The sequence below is a fragment of the Gymnogyps californianus genome, chromosome 11, assembly GCF_018139145.2.
Source record: "Gymnogyps californianus isolate 813 chromosome 11, ASM1813914v2, whole genome shotgun sequence".
NCBI lineage: Eukaryota > Metazoa > Chordata > Aves > Accipitriformes > Cathartidae > Gymnogyps > Gymnogyps californianus.
This window is the reverse complement of record NC_059481.1, coordinates 16,608,195-16,625,536: the sequence shown is the minus strand read 5'-3', so window position 1 is coordinate 16,625,536 and position 17,342 is coordinate 16,608,195. Positions and strand designations below refer to the sequence as shown.

Below are 17,342 nucleotides of genomic sequence, written 5' to 3'. Positions count from 1 at the left end.
TCCTCAGCACCGTGTCAGCTTGTGTTGTGCCTTTAGCAGGGATCCATTAGGAAAAAAATGTCCATTTGCATTAATAGTCATTATTACAGATCTGAATTAGATTTCCCTAATATTCTTTCTAGAGTTTCTTTTTGCTAGGTGTTACTTCTTGATTCCTTGTCTTAAATATTCAGTTGCGTAATGTTAAATATGTCAGAGAATGGTTGAAACAATTTGGCTGGTAAAATGATCCCATATGTCCAGAACACATACTAGTAGGTTAAGTTTCTGAAGCACTTCAACGTTCAGAAATATAGGAGCCATATATTTGTAAGATATTATCCTATTGTAATAATTTAATGGAAGAGAAAGTGATTCCACTATAGTTTATGTGATCCTGAGGTTCTTCAGGATCAAGGCTACACAAATGCAAGTTTTCTATTATATTGGAAATTCATATTGTGTTGTATTGCATCTGTACGGAAATTAAGAGATCTAGAACTTAACCCAAATCCCTCATAGAGCAATACAGACTGGTGATTAATTCTTCAGTCGCAGCAGTGAAATCTGGTTGGAGAAGGATTAGAGAAGGGGTCTAGTGTATCACACAGGTGGATGGTAGACATCATGTGTTTCCTTCTCCATAAATACAGTATATCTTATTTCCTCTGGTGCAAAATTTAAAGCGAATCTGAAGCAGAATGTGTGATGTCAAGGTGTGGTGCTTACTTGGTCTTGATTAAAAATAAGTTTAAGGCATCTTTCTACTCCCCAGATTCCAGGCTTCCATGTGGTTGTAGCTGCAAAGCTGCAAAGACAGGGGAATTTTCTTGTAAATTAGATTAATATAATTTAAAAATATTCTTCTTCAACTGCGAGTAATAAGGGATGCTGTCATGGAAAACCACCCCATGTTTAACATTTCTATGTGATACAGAATTTCCTCAACTTTGGGGTAGCCAGACCAAACCAAAAAAGAGAGATGTAATTTAGAATTTAGATGTAAATTCTGCAGAAATGCTACTCTGTGTATTAAATATTGTGTGGTATGATCAGTATGTCTGTCAGAGGCTTTTAAAATGTGTTATCAGCATGGTTCCACATATTCACTGGCCAGATGGCACAAAAAGTACTCAGTATCCAAACAAAGATCTCAGTGCCTCTGCACCGCATGATGCGCTGCAGCCCTGTGTAGCATGAAGTTCACTGTTCTGAATTGATCCCTAAATTTGGTGTGTTTCCATTTCAGAGCTCCTGTGACAAGGATGTCATCCTGAATATTCTCAGTGTCCTCACTGACTTGCTTTCTCTGGGTAAGGAAGCAAATCTCTGGGGCAATGCCTGTGGGCTAGGGGCAGAAAGGGGGTCCTCAAACAGGTCAGGGAATTCATAACTGCATAAACTTGGCCAGGTGTTTGCAAGGTGAACAAAACATGAATTGTATCTATAGTTCAGCAGTCCTTACTCCTGTGTTTGGAAAACTGAGCTTTTTCAGTAAGTTAAAGAAAAAAAAAGACCCAGAGAAAGTCTCCACTTTTTTTAGTTTAAAAGATGCCCGTGAGTTTCAAAGTATTTTATAATCCCTGGCAGTCAATTGCTGGTAATGTTCACCAGTGCCATTGGAGAGAGGGCTGTGAGACAGGGCGAGGAGCCTGACTTCCCAGAGCACAGAGGGTTCAGCATCTCCCCAAAAGGCACCTCCACTTCGGGGCTGCAGGGAAGGCATGTTGCTGCATGCGCCCGAGCCACGTGAAAAAATAAGTGAATAGGTAAAAGAACTGAAAAAATAATTAAGTTTCTTTTCCTTCCTGCTCCATCTCAAAAATGTCATTTGCTAAACAATTCTCAACCCAACCGAGCTGCTAGGCTGCGGGGGCTGCATCGGCGAGTGCTGGGGCCTCCTGCATTCCCCACACCTCGGAGCTCCACCGCAGACATTGCCTGTCCAGCTGGGGCTCTCTTTTGAAGCCCTGCAGTGCTGTTCCTCAGGTAGATGGAAGGATTGTCTACATGGAGGATAGGAGGTACTGTCTCCCCTCCAGGAGCTGAACGTGCAGCTTCCTCCAACCATGGAGCCTGAAGTCACTGCCAAAGTTGCCCATGGATCAATGTCTGTTGACACATTATGGCTCACAGGATTAGCGTGTGGTTTCTTTGGAGACCTAGATTTGTTTGAAAGCTGTCTCCAAAGCTTCCCTAGGATTCCTTTTCATTTGGCAGAAGCCCGTTGCAGCTTTGGTCCTTTGCTTGTTTAATTTCCAGTATCTAAGAAAAGATCACTGAGCCTTCTGCTCCTTTGAAACCTGTTGCTGTCTCTGCTTATTACTCTCTGCTGCATTTCAATGCACAATGAAAAACTTCTGCAGGACGTGGGTTTGTAAAGATAACAACTGCCAGAGCAAGAGGCAGCAGAGCGCATAGTTTCGCCATGCAGCCATTAGCCATGTCTCCAGGCCAGGGGCACCTGGGATCCATGGTCAATTCTGCAAATGCCCTTGGGTTTATAGCAATAAAACACCAATGGAAGGCCATGGGAGCTTTGTGTGCTCCATGGGGGGTGAGGGTTTGCGATAGCTGGAGCTCAGGGAAGGGATGCTGTGAGCAGGGTCTTTTCTCTTTTCCCCAGGGACCGGCCGGAGAATTCACTATGTGATCAGCAAAGGGGGCAGTGAGGCGCTGCTGCAGGCTCTCGCCGCTGCTGCCCGGACCGAGCCACCCGACCACAGCATCCTCCTGCCCCTGCTTCGCCTGCTGGCCAGGGTCGGCCAACGAGGTACTGCTGAGTGGTGGGGGACTTCTTGGGTGGGGGGCTCAAAAATAACGGACAGCCCCAGCAATAATCAGCACTGGGATGTGCCTGATGATAGACCGCTGTGAGTTTATTTTTGGGATGTGCTGCTTGCCTGCAGTTTGGCCAGGTAGAGATCCTGCAACAAGACAGAGAGGGCATACATGTGCATAGAGCTGCTTCTTACACAGGTTTCATCCATGTTCTGCCTTGGGTTGGCCTTGTGGCTGAAAGCCCCCCCAGCAGAAGTTTTATTTTGTTTTCCCTTGATCTAAGGAAAATCTTAAAATATGATTTCTCTTTGTCACCCCTATCTGTGGCGGAGTGGCAGATCTTGGCATACAGGGGGGTTTCCTGAAGCAGGGAAACGCCAGGGCAGCGGACAGACTTGCCAGGAGCCGGCAGCTCTCACGAGACAGATAGACTGGTGGAACCATGCTCTGCCACCCCTGAGACAGAACCAGGAACATCCACCAGAAAAAAACCAAGATCAAGCGGATCTTGTATCCTCCACCCAACAGGCAGAAGGCAGTAGCTTAAAGGAAAGGAGTGAATGGAGGCAAGTCTACGCTTGGCGCAGCAGGAGAACCCCCTCCTTGCCTACCTCACCTTCCCAGGTGCCTCTGGACAACAGGTATAAGGCTCTGGATGTGGAAGGTCAGTCAATGGATGATGTGGATGATGGTCCATCTACACCAGAGGTGTTGCCAAAGTCAGAAAAGCCTACGCCCCCGTATCACGGCCACCTCCACAAGGAAGAAAAGACAGGTTATAGTTGTAGGTGACTCCCTTCTGAGGGGAACAGAGGGTCCAATATGCCACAGACCTTCCTCCTAGGGAAGCCTGCTGCCTCCCTGGGGCCTGGGTTAAGGACATCACTAGGAAACTTCCTAGCCTGGTGTGGCCCTCGGACTATTACACATTATTGCTCTTCCATGTGGGTGGCGACGAAGCCACAACGCACAGTCCAAGGGCAATCAAAAGAGACTTCGGGGCCTTGGGACAATTGGTAAGGGAATCCGGGGCACAGGTAATTTTTTCCTCTATCCTTCCAGTTGCGGGCAGCAATATTGGAAGAAACAGATGGGCCCAGTCTATTAATACATGGCTCCATGGCTGGTGTCACTGCCAGAATTTTGGTTTTTTTGATAATGAGATGGTCTACACAGCATCAGGCCTGCTGGTGTTGGATGGGGTTCATCTTTCTCAAAAGGAGAAGAGGGTCTTTGCTCATGAGCTACCGGGGCTGATGATTGACTAGACTTGAAGGGATAATATCAGGCTAGCCCATGACAAGCTGTGGGACGACATGCCAAGGTTAGAGGGACGGGATGCTAGCGCGGGTCCTCAGCCTGTTGCTCTGAGATGTGCTGGATACACTGAGGCACACTTGAAGTCCTACAGAGAGGAGCCAGGGGCTCCTGAGGTAATAGGAGCCAACAGGGAAACACCGGTGAAATACCTCAAAGGAATTAAGGGGTGTTCCTCTAAAAAGGTGACATGGCCGACAGCCCAGCTGAAGTGCCTCTACAGCAATGCACGCAGCATGGGCAACAAACAGAAGGAGTTGGAAGCCACCGTGCTGCTAGAAAGCTACAACCTAGTTGCCATTACTGAAACTTGGTGGGATGAATCCCATGACTGGATTGTGGCTATCGATGGCTACAAGCTGTTCCAAAGGGACAGGCGAGGAAGGAGGGGCAGAGGGGTTGCCCTCTACGTCAAGAAATGAATAGATTGTGAAGAGCTGTCTCTAAAGAACAGCCATGAGCAGGTTGAAAGCATATGGGTAAGAATTAGAGACCAAGGCAACAAAGGGAACCTTGTGGTTGGTGTCTACTACAGGATGTCCAATCAAGGGGAGCCTATTGATGAAATTTTCTTACTCCAGCTACAGGAGGCATCGCGCTCGCAGGCTCTCGTCCTGCTGGGGGACTTCAACCTCCCCAACATCTGCTGGAAAATTAGCATGGTGAGCTGTAGGCAATCCAGTAGACTTCTGGACTGTATTGAGGATAACTTCTTAAGCCAAGTAATAGACAGCCCTACCAGAGAGGATGCATTACTGGACCTGTTGGTCACCAATGCAAGTGATCTAATCAGAGACGTCAAGACTGGAGGCAGCCTGGGCTGCAGTGATCATGTACTGGTGGATTTCGAGGGATAAGAGACAGGCAAAGAGTAAAGTCAGGACCCTGAATTTTAGGAAAGCAAACTGTTCAAGGAGTTAGTCAATAGGACCCCCTGGGAAACTGCCCTCGGGGACGAGGGAGAAGAACAGAGCTGGCAGTTCTTTAAGGATGCTTTCCATAGAGCATAAGAGCTCTCGATCCCCATGTATAAGAAATCAGGAAAGGAAGGCAAGAGACTGGCGTGGCTGAGTCAAGACCTGCTGGTCAAACTGTAGAGCAAGAAGGAAATGCATAGGCAGTGGAAGCAGGGACAGGTATCCTGGGAAGAGTATAAAGACATTGCCTGGTTGTGTAGGGAAGGGGTCAGGAAGGCCAAGGAGCAGCTGGAGCTGAAGTTGGCAAGGGATGCAAAGAAAACTAAGGGCTTCTATAGGTATGTCAGCCAGAAAAGGAAGGTCAAAGAAAGTATAATCCCCCAATGAACACAACTAGCAAACTGGTAACAACGGATGAGGAGAAGGCTGAGGTACTCAACAACTTTTTTGTCTCCATCTTCACTGGCAACCTCTCTTCCCACACCTCTCGAGTGGATGGACCTCAAGGCAGGGACTGGGGGAGCAAAGTCCCTCCCAGTGTAAGAGAAGATCAAGTTCGAGACCACCTGAGGAACCTGAACATATGTAAGTCGATGGGACCTGATGAGATGCATCCCAGAATCCTGAGGGAATTGGCTGATGTGGTTGCCAAGCCACTCTCCATGATATTTGAAAAGTCATGGCAGTCAGGTAAAGTCTCTGGAGACTGGAAAAAGGGAAACATTGCACCCATTGTTAAAAAGGGTAGAAAGGAGGACCCTGGGAACTACTGACCTGTCAGCCTCACCTCTGTGCCTGGGAACATCATGGAACAGATCCTCCTAGAAGCTATGTTAAGGCACATGGAGAACAGGGAGGTGATTCGAGACAGCCAGCATGGCTTCACCAAGGGCAAGTCTTGCCTGACCAACCTAGTGGCCTTCTATGATCAGTGGACAAGGGAAGAACTATGGATGTCATCTATCTGGACTTCTGTAAGGCGTTTGACACGGTCCCCCACAACATCCTTCTCTCTAAATTGGAGAGATATGGATTTGATGGATGGACTATTCAGTGGATAAGGAATTGGCCGGATGGTCGCATCCAGAGAGTAGTGGTCAACAGCTCAATGTCCGGATGGAGATCAGTGACGAGTGGTGTCCCTCAGGGGTTCATATTGGGACCAGTACTGTTTAATATCTTCATCAGTGTCATAGACAGTGGGATCGAGTGCACCCTCAGCAAATCTGCAGATGACACCAAGCTGAATGGTGCAGTTGACATGCCTGAGGGATGGGATGCCATTCAGAGGGACCTGGACAAGCTCAAGAAGTGGGCCCATGTGAACCTCATGAGGTTGTGCAATGTCCTGCACCTAGGTCAGGGCAAGTCCTGGTATCAATACAGGCTGGGGGATGAATGGATTGAGAGCAGCCCTGCCAAGAAGGACTTGGGGGTACTGGTGGATGAAAAGCTGGACATGAGCCAGCAATGTGTGCTTGCAGCCCAGAAAGCCAACCACACCCTGGGCTGCATAAAAAGAAGTGTGATCAGCAGTTGGAGGGAGGTGATTCTGCCCCTCTACTCTGCTCTGGTGAGACCCCACCTGGAGTACTGCATCCAGCTCTGGGGTCCTCAGTACAGGAAAGACATGGACCTGTTGGCGTGTGTCCAGAGGAAGGCCACAAAAATGATCAGAGGGATGGAACACCTCTCTTATGAGGAATGGCTGAGGGGGTTGGAGTTGTTTAGCCTGGAAAAGAGAAGGCTCCGGGGAGACCTTATTGCGACCTTTCAGTACTTAAAAGGGGCTTATAGGAAAGGTGGGGACAGACTTTTTAGTAGGGCCTGTTGCGATAGGACAAGGAGTAATGGTTTTAAACTAAAAGAGGGTAGATTCAGACTAGATATAAGGAAGAAATTTTTTATGATGAGGGTGGTGAGGCACTGGAACAGGTGGCCCAGAGAGGTTGTAGATGCCCCATCCTTGGAAACATTCAAGGCCAGGTTGGATGGGGCTCTGATCAACCTGATCTAGTGGAAGATGTCCCTGCTTACTGCAGGGGGGTTGGACTAGAAGACTTTTAAAGGTCCCTTCCAACCCAAACCATTCTACAATTCTATGATTTGTATATGGTGACTCTAGGTAAATCCCATGTTTTCCTGTTTTCAGTGAGAATAATGCTGATCTAACTCATTGATACATTTGAATGCCTTTGTTATGAGATCTTGAGTTATAAGATCTGGTGCAAATATGTTTATCATCAGCACTGCTGCCGAGACCTGGTCTTTGTAATAGCTTGGTTCTTATTTGCTTTTCACAGATAGGAAGTTTGGGCTGAAAGCGCAGAAGGCAGAAGCAACTGATATAATACTGAGCTTGGCAAGAAGAAACCTGGGCCACCACCTGTACCTCACCCACTGCCTCTGGGTCCTGCGAGTTTGTGCTTCTAATGGTGAGTGCCTGGATTTTCCTCTTTTCCTCTGTGTGACAACCACCAGATTTCTTTTTCAGTCATTTCAGTGCAAAGAAATATCATTCCTGATTAAGGAGCCTGCATGCACCGTTAATATACAGAATCAGGCACAAAAGCCAGAACGACCGTAGAAGGAGGTGCTCCCCAAGGAGCCTATACAGCTTTTACACTGTATTTCATCCGTGGACTACGGAAATAAAAGTGCTGCAGTGAAAAATATTCATGGCAATGATCTCCTATTCTAGAATATAGACAGTCAACTTCTTTGCTCTGAGACTTAGGTACCTTAAGTCTCTATGCAGTTCCCATTACCTTAATAGCCAAATGTCTCACTATTGTTGACTGTATTGATCCTCAGAGCAGCTCCACGAGGAAGGAAAATATGGGTGGAGAAACAGAGGGAGAGAGAAATCAATTACTCATTTAAGGTCCCTCAGGAAGTACATATTAGATCCTGGTCTTCTGTCTAGTATCCCCCCACATGCACTCTCCCAGCTTTTCTTGCTTGGCAGTGCCCTCATATTAAATGATTCAAGCCATGGGATTTCCAGTATTGTCTCCCAGGATCATTACAGATTCATACAGGCTTTCCCTGCTATAGAGCACTGAGTTTGTCAGCACAAATTTCCCTTTGCTCACTCTAACCCTTTCCTCTCCTTCCCCACATCACTCACCCAGCAGATAATTCTTGACGGCCATCCTGTCTGCAGTCTGCTATATGCATCCTAAGATTTAGCACTCCTGGCGCCCAGCCCTGCAGGTCCCTTCTCTCTGTACAGGAGCTAGCTTCATGCAATGGGCTTTCTCAGGCAAGCAGCCAAGCCTCAACATTCAACCTCTCTCCCTGTGATAAGCAGTATTTGAAAGGCCGAGTGTGACTGAAAATGCAGCCAAGGCCAGAAGCTGAAACGTCCCTTTATTTTGGTTTCACAGCTGCGTAGTGACCCTGTGCTGTCTCCCACCCAAAATGACGATCTACACACTTCCCTGCTCCCTGCTTCAGTGCACCTGCATCCCAATTCAGCTGCAGTTTTTGCAGAGGTTTTAGGATGCACACTGCAGCCTGGCCTTCTTTCTGTTAATGTCAGACCCCAGAACCCCGGCTCCGCTCCTTTGCTGGGGCATCTCTGTTACTCTCCAGGCATCTCCAGCACTCTCCAGATGTGCTTCCCCCTTGTACGAGTAACTTTGACTTTGTGGGCTCTGTGGCCCAGCTGGGAAGCTGCAGGGGAGGTTAGGTGAAGGTCTGTGTGGATGTGGTACCAAACTAGGAGATTACATGCTCCCAACCTTAAAAATTATTTTTGTGGAGTGGAACTAAAGAGGATCCAGAAGCATATAAAACTCTGAGAGTACTTAGGTATGAAAGTAGAAAAGATGAGTCCTTGTCACAATCTCGTGCACCAGTTCTTTGCTCTGGGTTGCTCCCTTCACCATCTCTGCCACCAGTTGTGTGCGGCAGCCCACGTCCCACTCTGGGGCAGGATGAGTTCAAGCAGCCTTGCCCACCGCCTTGTCTCTAATGAATTATCAGCTAGTGTGAAAGTAGCTGGCAAGCCTTGCAAAGCTTTCCATCACAGGACAACTTGGCGGGGACCCGGTAGGACTGCAGGAGATGATGGGCCCTCTGGCAGCTCTCTGATGACCACTGGGAGATATTTACAAAACAGCCAAAACCCAGCAGTGGGCAGGCAGCCAGGTCTCCCTCTGGCTGCTGTTGATTGCTGATCCTTTCACCCTGTTCGCTTGCATTTAATATTTCAGGGCTGTATTTGTCCCTTCTTTATGCATCCTGTCTCATAGTGGGGAGGTCTGGCTAAACACCTAGTTTATGCATTAGGCATTTTTGGAATCGATTGCAAAATCTATCTATAAAAGTTCCTAGTGTGTTAGCAAGTGAAGGATTAAAGGTAAAATTGGCCTAGCTGAAATTAAGCTGCATTCAGAAGCACTCCTGCCCCCCAAAACCACTTCCATACTGCTGAATAATAGCAGAGAAATAAAACTCTACCCTCCATGCCCCTATGAAATAAACTGTCCTCATGGGATTTCCTGTGGGAAACATGGGATGAATTTGAGCCCTGGGAGATGACCTTATTGAACTATGATTTGTTCTCTAGAGAGTACAATATCGACAGGAAAAGGGGCTTTGGGGAACTCAGGGGAGAACTGCAGGACTGCTTTTGCACCTGATTTTGGCTTAGATTCTGTCCACAGACGGCTTTGTGCTTCAGTTTCTGTGTTTGTAAAATGACCTGTGAAGTCCAGTTGGGAGCCCAGGGAAATCTGCTCATAGCCCCAGTGGCAGCTACCCCCTTCCCCCCATCACCTCTAAACACGATGTTGCAGACTGCCTGCTTCAGATCTGACTCCTTTTCTCTTTTATTGGCTTAGTTACCACAGGAACTACACTTGGCATCAATGGAGCCATGGAGCTGCTTTTCAAAGTCATGACCCCCTACAGCAAAAGACACATCAGGACAGTCAGGTAGGCAGTAGCCCCGAGGGAACTCATCTTTCCAGGACAGCAAGAAATAAAATTTTGGTTCCACTTGAAGAGGCAAAGAAATCAGAAATGGATGCACAATTTCCACTCACTTTAAATCTGCAGGGTTTTTTAAGAGGCAGAAATAGTTCCCTGAAGGACACATTAATGCCGTGATCCATCATATGATTCATGCTGGTGGCCATTTATTTGTAGTGTACCCTGTACCGTGATGGCAGTTTGATTGCAAGGTATCGTCCTTCATTTCCCAGTCATGACTGGATTTTGAGAAGCATGTGCTGGCAGCAGACAAACCGCTCCTGCCTACCCCTTAGCAAGAACCTCCTGCCACCACTGGCCCGGGGGCAGGTACAGTGGAATCGTGGCAGTGCTGCCTCATCCTCCTTTTGCAGACAGTTGTGACCAGGTCATCATGATATTTTTGAAGTATGACAGTTCTTACTAGTATTAATCTGGGTCTGTTTTTAAGCCCATCCCAAATATTTCAAATATTTTTTTTCTGAAGACAGCAAGCCCATTTTATAACTCCATCTTAATGCTGAACATGAGTCCCCAAGTTGTCCATTCTGACCACTTCCTCAGATGCCTTTCAAGGCAAACTTTGTAATGTGGAAAACATTCCACAGAAGGACGTAACACATTTCTGCGGCTTGCTCATTACAAAGAGGAGGAAGAATTTACTGCTATGTGCTGTGCCCACACAATCACATTTGCTTAAGCAACACAGAACCTGCCAGTTCTCCTGCTTAGACATACAATGCCTTGTGGAGCACATAGTCCCTACTTGTTCATGCACATCTCAGCAAGGACATGGCAACATTCAGTCAGTTTTAGCTTCTGCGTGGACCTGACACAGGTACGGTTCATGGCTGGTGATTACTGAGGAAGTAGCTTTCGGTTGAGCATCGCGTGTAGGTGAGAAGTGGATGGACAGACATGGCACAACAGTTTGACCACTACTTGCTTAGCTGTGGTTGAAGTGGGGGCCAGTCACTCTGGATGAGGGCACCAGTAAATAATGTCCATCCTGCTGTTACCATCAAAGACTGATACCAGTTCTTCCAATATCACCAGTTACACAATACATTGCATGGGAAGGAATTTGAACGAATTTCCACTACCCACAAGTGATGAACTTGCATGTCAACACATGGTACGGTTGTTTGCTAAATGCAGCATTCTTCCAGTTCTTCTGCCTACATGTCTGGGACTATAAAAAAACCATTTGAACCGTTTGCTTTGCTACATAAGATACTGAGCGGGCCCAGTAGACGCACAAGTTCCTGCAGCTGCCTCGTTAAGTCACTTTTGCCTGCATTTTTGGCTTTCTAGTATAGTGCTAAGTACCTGGAACTGCTTCACAGTTTCAGTTCTCTCTTAGCCAGAGTACCTGTGATTCCTCTGCGTGGTCTGTCCAAAAGTGTGATATCAGGATGTTTGCTACACAGAGGTTTGGATATTACCCAACTCAAAGAATATTACCGCTAGGATATTATTCCTAGGATATCTGAGCACCCTCCAAGATTCCTCTCAGGCCTCATATTATAACTTTAATCTTTAAGATTCAGGGAGCCTGGAGAACTACTTTATGTATGACAGGGGTGCCCAGGATGAGTTAGACCCAAAGCTGGGCTTGACTTCTGAGGCAACCAAAAGTGATTGATGGGTCCATGCTTGTGCTTAACTAAGTAAGCAAATTCCACTCAATTCCCTAGTTTCCTTCCTATGGAAGTGTTTGCTGTGATTAGACTAGTGTTAATTCTACTTCTGTGATAGCCTCATAGGTCAGGATCTGTGTGTAATGGGACTTGGGCCTGTATCGGTTCTCCGTTAAGAAATGGGACTGGCTGCATAAAGGCTTTTTAAATGAATTTTGTGCAGAGCTGCTTTTTCTGTTCGCTGTTTCCTCTGAGAGAAGTGGAAAACATGTTATCTGTCACACATTTCTAGCCTGGCTTTTTGCTCAGATTCATTTGGAGATGCAGCTAGTGCTGCTGAAGGTTGTTGTAATGTAGGCTGTAAAGTGGTCTAGAATACTCACTTCTAAGCAGAAAGGGAAAGAAATAGCCTTCAGAGAAACACACTGCTTTTGATTTCAGTTCTTCCAGATTGTCAATGTGCAATACTTGTGTTTTTCTTCCTTTTATCTGATGTACAAGAATTGTTTTGAACTCTTCTGTGGACCTTTTTTTCCATTTGGGACACACACATCAGAAAATGGAAACTCAAAATGTCCCTCAATAAAACTCCAGTTTTATTGTTAATAAGCCATTTTATTTATTGCTGAAAAGCTTGGATTTATTTTCCCTTTGAAAAAAGGTATCTTATACATTAATTGTCGCCTACCTGAGCTTCCTCATTGCTAGTTCAGTTTCCTAATTTCCTTTTTTTCCCTAAAATATTTGTATTCTTCTTAAAACATATTTGTATGAGTGTGCAAATGGAGGATAAAATCTTTTCTGGGACCTAGCTCACAGAAAAAGGTGATTTGGCTCCCACCTACACTTGGTTTAACGAGCAAGAACCACAAATCAGCTGAAGCCTGGTAGCCATTCAGCTGGCCTGCCTAGGGCTCAAAGCTGCTTGTTTCATTTAATAACTAGGAGCAGCTGAGAAGGTCAATGGCTCAGTGGAGACAGTCTGTTTCACATCAGAAGAAGCACACAAACCTGTTTTGTTTTAAAAAATGTTTGCAACCTATTTAAAGGCACTAGTTTCTTATTATTCATTAGGGACTGTGCTTGCTTGCAGTCCACTTGGAAACACTGCTCTCGCTGGGGAAAGTGACTTCAAGAGATGTTGTCGACAAGAATTTCGGTCCTGAGACCAGAAGTCCAGACTGTAGGGTGGGTTAGAGATCCTCTTTCCCAGCATTAGTGAATGCCTGGGATAGCTATGGTCTGAAAATCTCAGGCATCTTTTACAGTTCATCAGAAAATGGAGGTGGGTACATGTGAAAATTTCCTTCTATTTTTTGAGCTGCTCTAGTTAAAAATTTGTAGAGTGACTGAGGAAGGAAGCTTATGGATGGGTTTTCTGAGATGGGGAGAAAGAATAAAAAGGGGTCATGTGCTTTGTCCAGTTCAGCATGTGCTCCTGGTCATCTAACAGTAGTGTAGCTCTTCCCAAAGTTGCTGTGGCTGTGCTGAAATCTTGAGTGGGTTATTTTGGTGTAGTTAGTTGGTCACAAAAACATCTGCTTCTTTTTGACTATCAGTATGGAAATTGAAGAGAACACTGGTCTGTAACCTGCCTATAGAGGAAAACTCCAATGTCCTCCCAGCAAGCCTCTGATCCTCCCTCTGTATTTGCTCTTGATACTTTCTCTCCTTTTCATAACTATGTGCCACCGTGACTTGCCTTGCTGCTGAGAAGGAACAGCCGGCAATTGTGGGGGCTGAGATTACCCTTGTTCTTTGATCAGCTGCCAGGAATGCAGCATCGAAAATGCACCACTTCTCTTGTGGATACACTTGCGTTCTCCTGTCCTGGGCAGCAGCAGGACCAAGGTCACTTTAAGAATCTGCCCTGGAGAGTGCACTATGAGAGCTATTTATTTAGACAGCTAAGATGTGGAAACAAGATACATAGTTCTATTTATTTTTCCCAATGGCAAAGCTCTGGGTTATTTAGAAATAGTCTCCCATGCTCCAATTGACCTTCTCTGGGTGCATGCCAAGTAGCTCTGATTCCCCTGAGACTGTGACTCATGGACTTTATTGGTCTTAGTTAGGCATTTGAGGTCTTCAGGTTGCTGGTGCCATAACTGTGTGGATCTCTCCAGGACTACCCATATCTGAAGTAAAAGCCACATGAAAAAATGTGAAACTCTGAGGTTTAGAGAACTCTTAAGCACTGTGAAATCCAAGTGAGATGGAGACTCTAGACTGTCTTGCCTATCTCTAATGATGCTGTGCTGCAGAGAAAGTTTTGTGATTCTTTTTGTAGGGGCAGTTTAAAGCCAGATGATGTTCTGTTTATGTCAGTAGCTGGGATATCTGATACGAGTGTGTGTGGGATGCTCAGATCTTCACTCCATCAACACCTTCTCTAATGCAACATCCCTGATGCCCCACACAGTGCAATGGTCCCTGCTCCTTTTACCTTCCACCTTGCTTATTCCCCATATGTTCCATATCTTCTACCCTTCTACTTTCCAGTGTCCCTTTCAACACCCTTGCTCGTTTTCCCAACTTACTTGTTCTGAGAGATATTTGGATGTGTTGTGGGCAGTGGATGTGGAATGTGACAGTGGCAGTTGTTTGCTCTCTGACGAACCATGAGCTGGGTCTCTTCTGCATGACTCAGTCTCCAGGTGGCCAAGCATCAGATGTCCTCCTCAGGCTGCTGGCATGTCAGGCTAATGGCTTTGGAGGCTGTATGTTGTCTGTGGCCACATGTTGTACAGGCCTCTTCTAGGACTCCTCAAGTTGAAGGTAGATTATCACAGTGAGTGAAAATAAAAAACCCAGAATTTATGATTGTTTCATATGAGGAAGACCTGTTTTTTAGAAAAAGGCAAATGAAGGTGTGACTCGTGTCTGAGTCGTTCCCTCCATTACGTTATCTTTTTCTGTTGTTAAAAGGTTGGTGGGCAGTCTTATTTCTGCAGTTTTATTAAAAGCAATTTAGAGAGTCTTTTAAAATGTCTTTGTTTCTCAAATCTCTTTGTGAGTACATCTATTTACCACACTGAGTAGAGCTGGCTAATGGTAAGTGTTCACATAAACCTCATATGAGAGATTGCAACAAGAATGAGTATTCGTCAGAATTAAAAACGCTCTGTGAATATTCACAAAACTTGGCTTTCTGCACTGGGCTGTTACAGTAAAGTTGGACTACTTAATTAAAAGTGGAAAGTGAATAAAAAAAGGTCTGGGAATGGTGCCAAATTAATTCACTAAAAAATGTGATATGCAGAAATTAACTGCATTTACTCATGTCCAGCATTGCCCACTTCTGACATTTGATCACAATTCTTCTTATGTTTGGTGCTTATTGGATGGTCCCAGTTCCTCAAACACTTACCAATAATCTCCCTTTCCATTAAAGGGAGGAAATCCTCTCATGTAACTCTATTCCAGCTGAGGTGGATATCTGGACTCCTCACATACTAAAGGAAAAAAGAAGGAAGTTCTCTTCACCTCTAGCAAGTGTTTGCATCTAGAAACTTGAGGTGGCTTGGAAGTGTTTATTTCTCTCTGCTGAGTGGAGGATGAGTCTGCAGTGGGTAACTTGGAAGTAGTGTGATGGGCATTTAAGGTTGGGTCAGGTAGGTGGTTGCTGAGAGAGATTTGGAAAATGCAATCCTCTCCAAGCAGTGTCAGGACTCAAAACCCAAGAGCAAATGAGAACACCATGTGTCTCTTCTTTGGTGATGTGTGCTCAGGGGTGGTTTAAAGTGGGGAGTGACTCATGAATCTGAAACATGCAAGAATAATGATGATACTGTTGGTATGGTCAGGAAGTGATTCCTGTATCACGTACTTCTGTCACAATGTGAGCTGAGAGGAAGATTTTTGCTGGAGTTCTGAAAGCAGAGCTCGTGCAAGTGAAGAGAGGAATGTCAAGGTGATCAAGAGAGTACATCTAAAGCTAAAAGCCCAAATGTGACAGGTCTGTATTTAATCAGACACTGTGTCAGATTGACCAAGGAGAATACGAAGGCCCTGGAAATGCTGAAGATATAAGTTAAGAGGCTATATATAGCTTTGAATATATATATTAAAAACTCTGCTTTTCTATAAATCCTATTTCATTTGCACACAACTGAGATTGTTTTCTCATCTTGGAACTGGTGCTTTTGATGCAAGATAAAATGTAAATGTTGAGCCCATAGTGTTGAAAAATGAGCAAGCTGCCACATCAACAAATGCTTGTAAAAGTGATCTCCTGTGACCTTAACAACAGAAGAAATCAGAATGGCAGTGGGCTATGTCTGCTTTAGACAAAAAGAGAGGAGATGTGTAGCAGGGATGACCTGAACACTAGAATTATCTCTTCTGGTAAGAATGATGGAGACACACATGGAAAAGATCCAATTGCAAATGCATCCTAGACCCAGTGCAGGCGGTTAGTTTCCTCAGCCTTAATCCTAGATAACTTCTTGCTGGTAGACCACCATTTACATTTACTGCAATTCCATCTCCTGAATTGTCCTAAACTCTTAGCTGCTCTCTTCTTGAACAGAAGAACACGTTGCATGGCCATTGCCAGCCAATATTTTGAGAATGAGAAGAAACTCAATGCACCAACATGGTGATTAGTTCCTCTGCAACCTGATATGGTAGCTGTGCTATGGTTCTTTTTGAGGAATGCTCCACGTACAGCTTTATGCCTTTGTTTATTTGGCAACAGTTCCTGATAGGAGATAAAAAGCAAATCATCCGTAATTCCTCTTGTTAGTCTGTGTCTTGCCATTAATCGTGTTGAGCAGTTTGGATATTTAATTGGAAAGTAACACACGATTCTATTGGAATGTGGTCAGAATTAATCAATGCTTAGTGCCTGCTTATTCTCAGATTGCTGTTTGGTTCATTTGATCCCTGTACAAAATTCACAGGAGGGGCTGAAATATTTCTTTTGAGCTATGTCACAACCAAATGACATGCTTCCCATCTGGCCTTGATCTACATGGGATTTAGCCTAGAATTCCTGCTAAATAAAACTGGTAAATACTGTTCTGAATGAGATGATGCCAGCAACAAGGGAAAAAGGGTTGTCTTTAAAATTCTTGTTTATATCAAGTGTGTCTTCAACTTGACTAATATCTCAGATAATATGGAGCAGAGATGGGTACATCACTGTGATAAGTAAATAAACCCATGCGTTCGAATTTAATTCAATGAGCCACTGTAATAGAAGAGATGATCTTGGAGCCAAAGGTGTCCTAACTTTATGCAGTTCCTTCTCCTCTGTTCTTTTTAAAGTCTGTGTGGTTTCTATCAAAGAATGACCTGTTCTAATATTAATAATAAGTTATACAATTTCATTTCAGACTGATGGTATCTCAGTGCTGCTTCGCAGAGTAAATAGAGTTGCATTGCAGAATTATACTTTACTGGCATTGTACCGTTAATAGCAGCAGATGAGAGAAATTGAAAAATTAAGAGGTAGAGGCAAGGGAGAAAGAGATGCTTTCAGATGAGATTTGAAAATAGATGAAGAACTGATGAGGCAGAGAGGAATACCAAATACCAAGGTTGTTCCAGATGGCTGGACAAACGTGTTGCATACAGAAACCCTGGTGCCATCTCTTGGTAGCCTCTGGTATGGCAAGATTAAGCACGGATACATCTACCTCTGCTGCATAAAAAATTGGCAAATGAAGGCTATATGAAGAGAAATCCACTTCTAAGCTTAACTTGATATGTCATGGGAAGGGAG

General features: G+C 45.0%; 1 protein-coding gene across 1 annotated transcript in view; it reads left to right on the top strand.

Moving 5' to 3' along the window:
* The first annotated feature begins 680 nt into the window (after positions 1–680).
* AGBL1 (AGBL carboxypeptidase 1) overlaps positions 681–17,342 on the top strand; it is a 278,022-nt gene continuing 261,360 nt past the window's right edge. The window contains exons 1-5 of the mRNA XM_050903524.1: positions 681–695; positions 1,229–1,292; positions 2,606–2,752; positions 7,298–7,429; positions 9,845–9,938. Coding sequence (XP_050759481.1) covers positions 681–695; positions 1,229–1,292; positions 2,606–2,752; positions 7,298–7,429; positions 9,845–9,938 — 452 coding nt within the window. The remainder of the gene's footprint in view (positions 696–1,228; positions 1,293–2,605; positions 2,753–7,297; positions 7,430–9,844; positions 9,939–17,342) is intronic.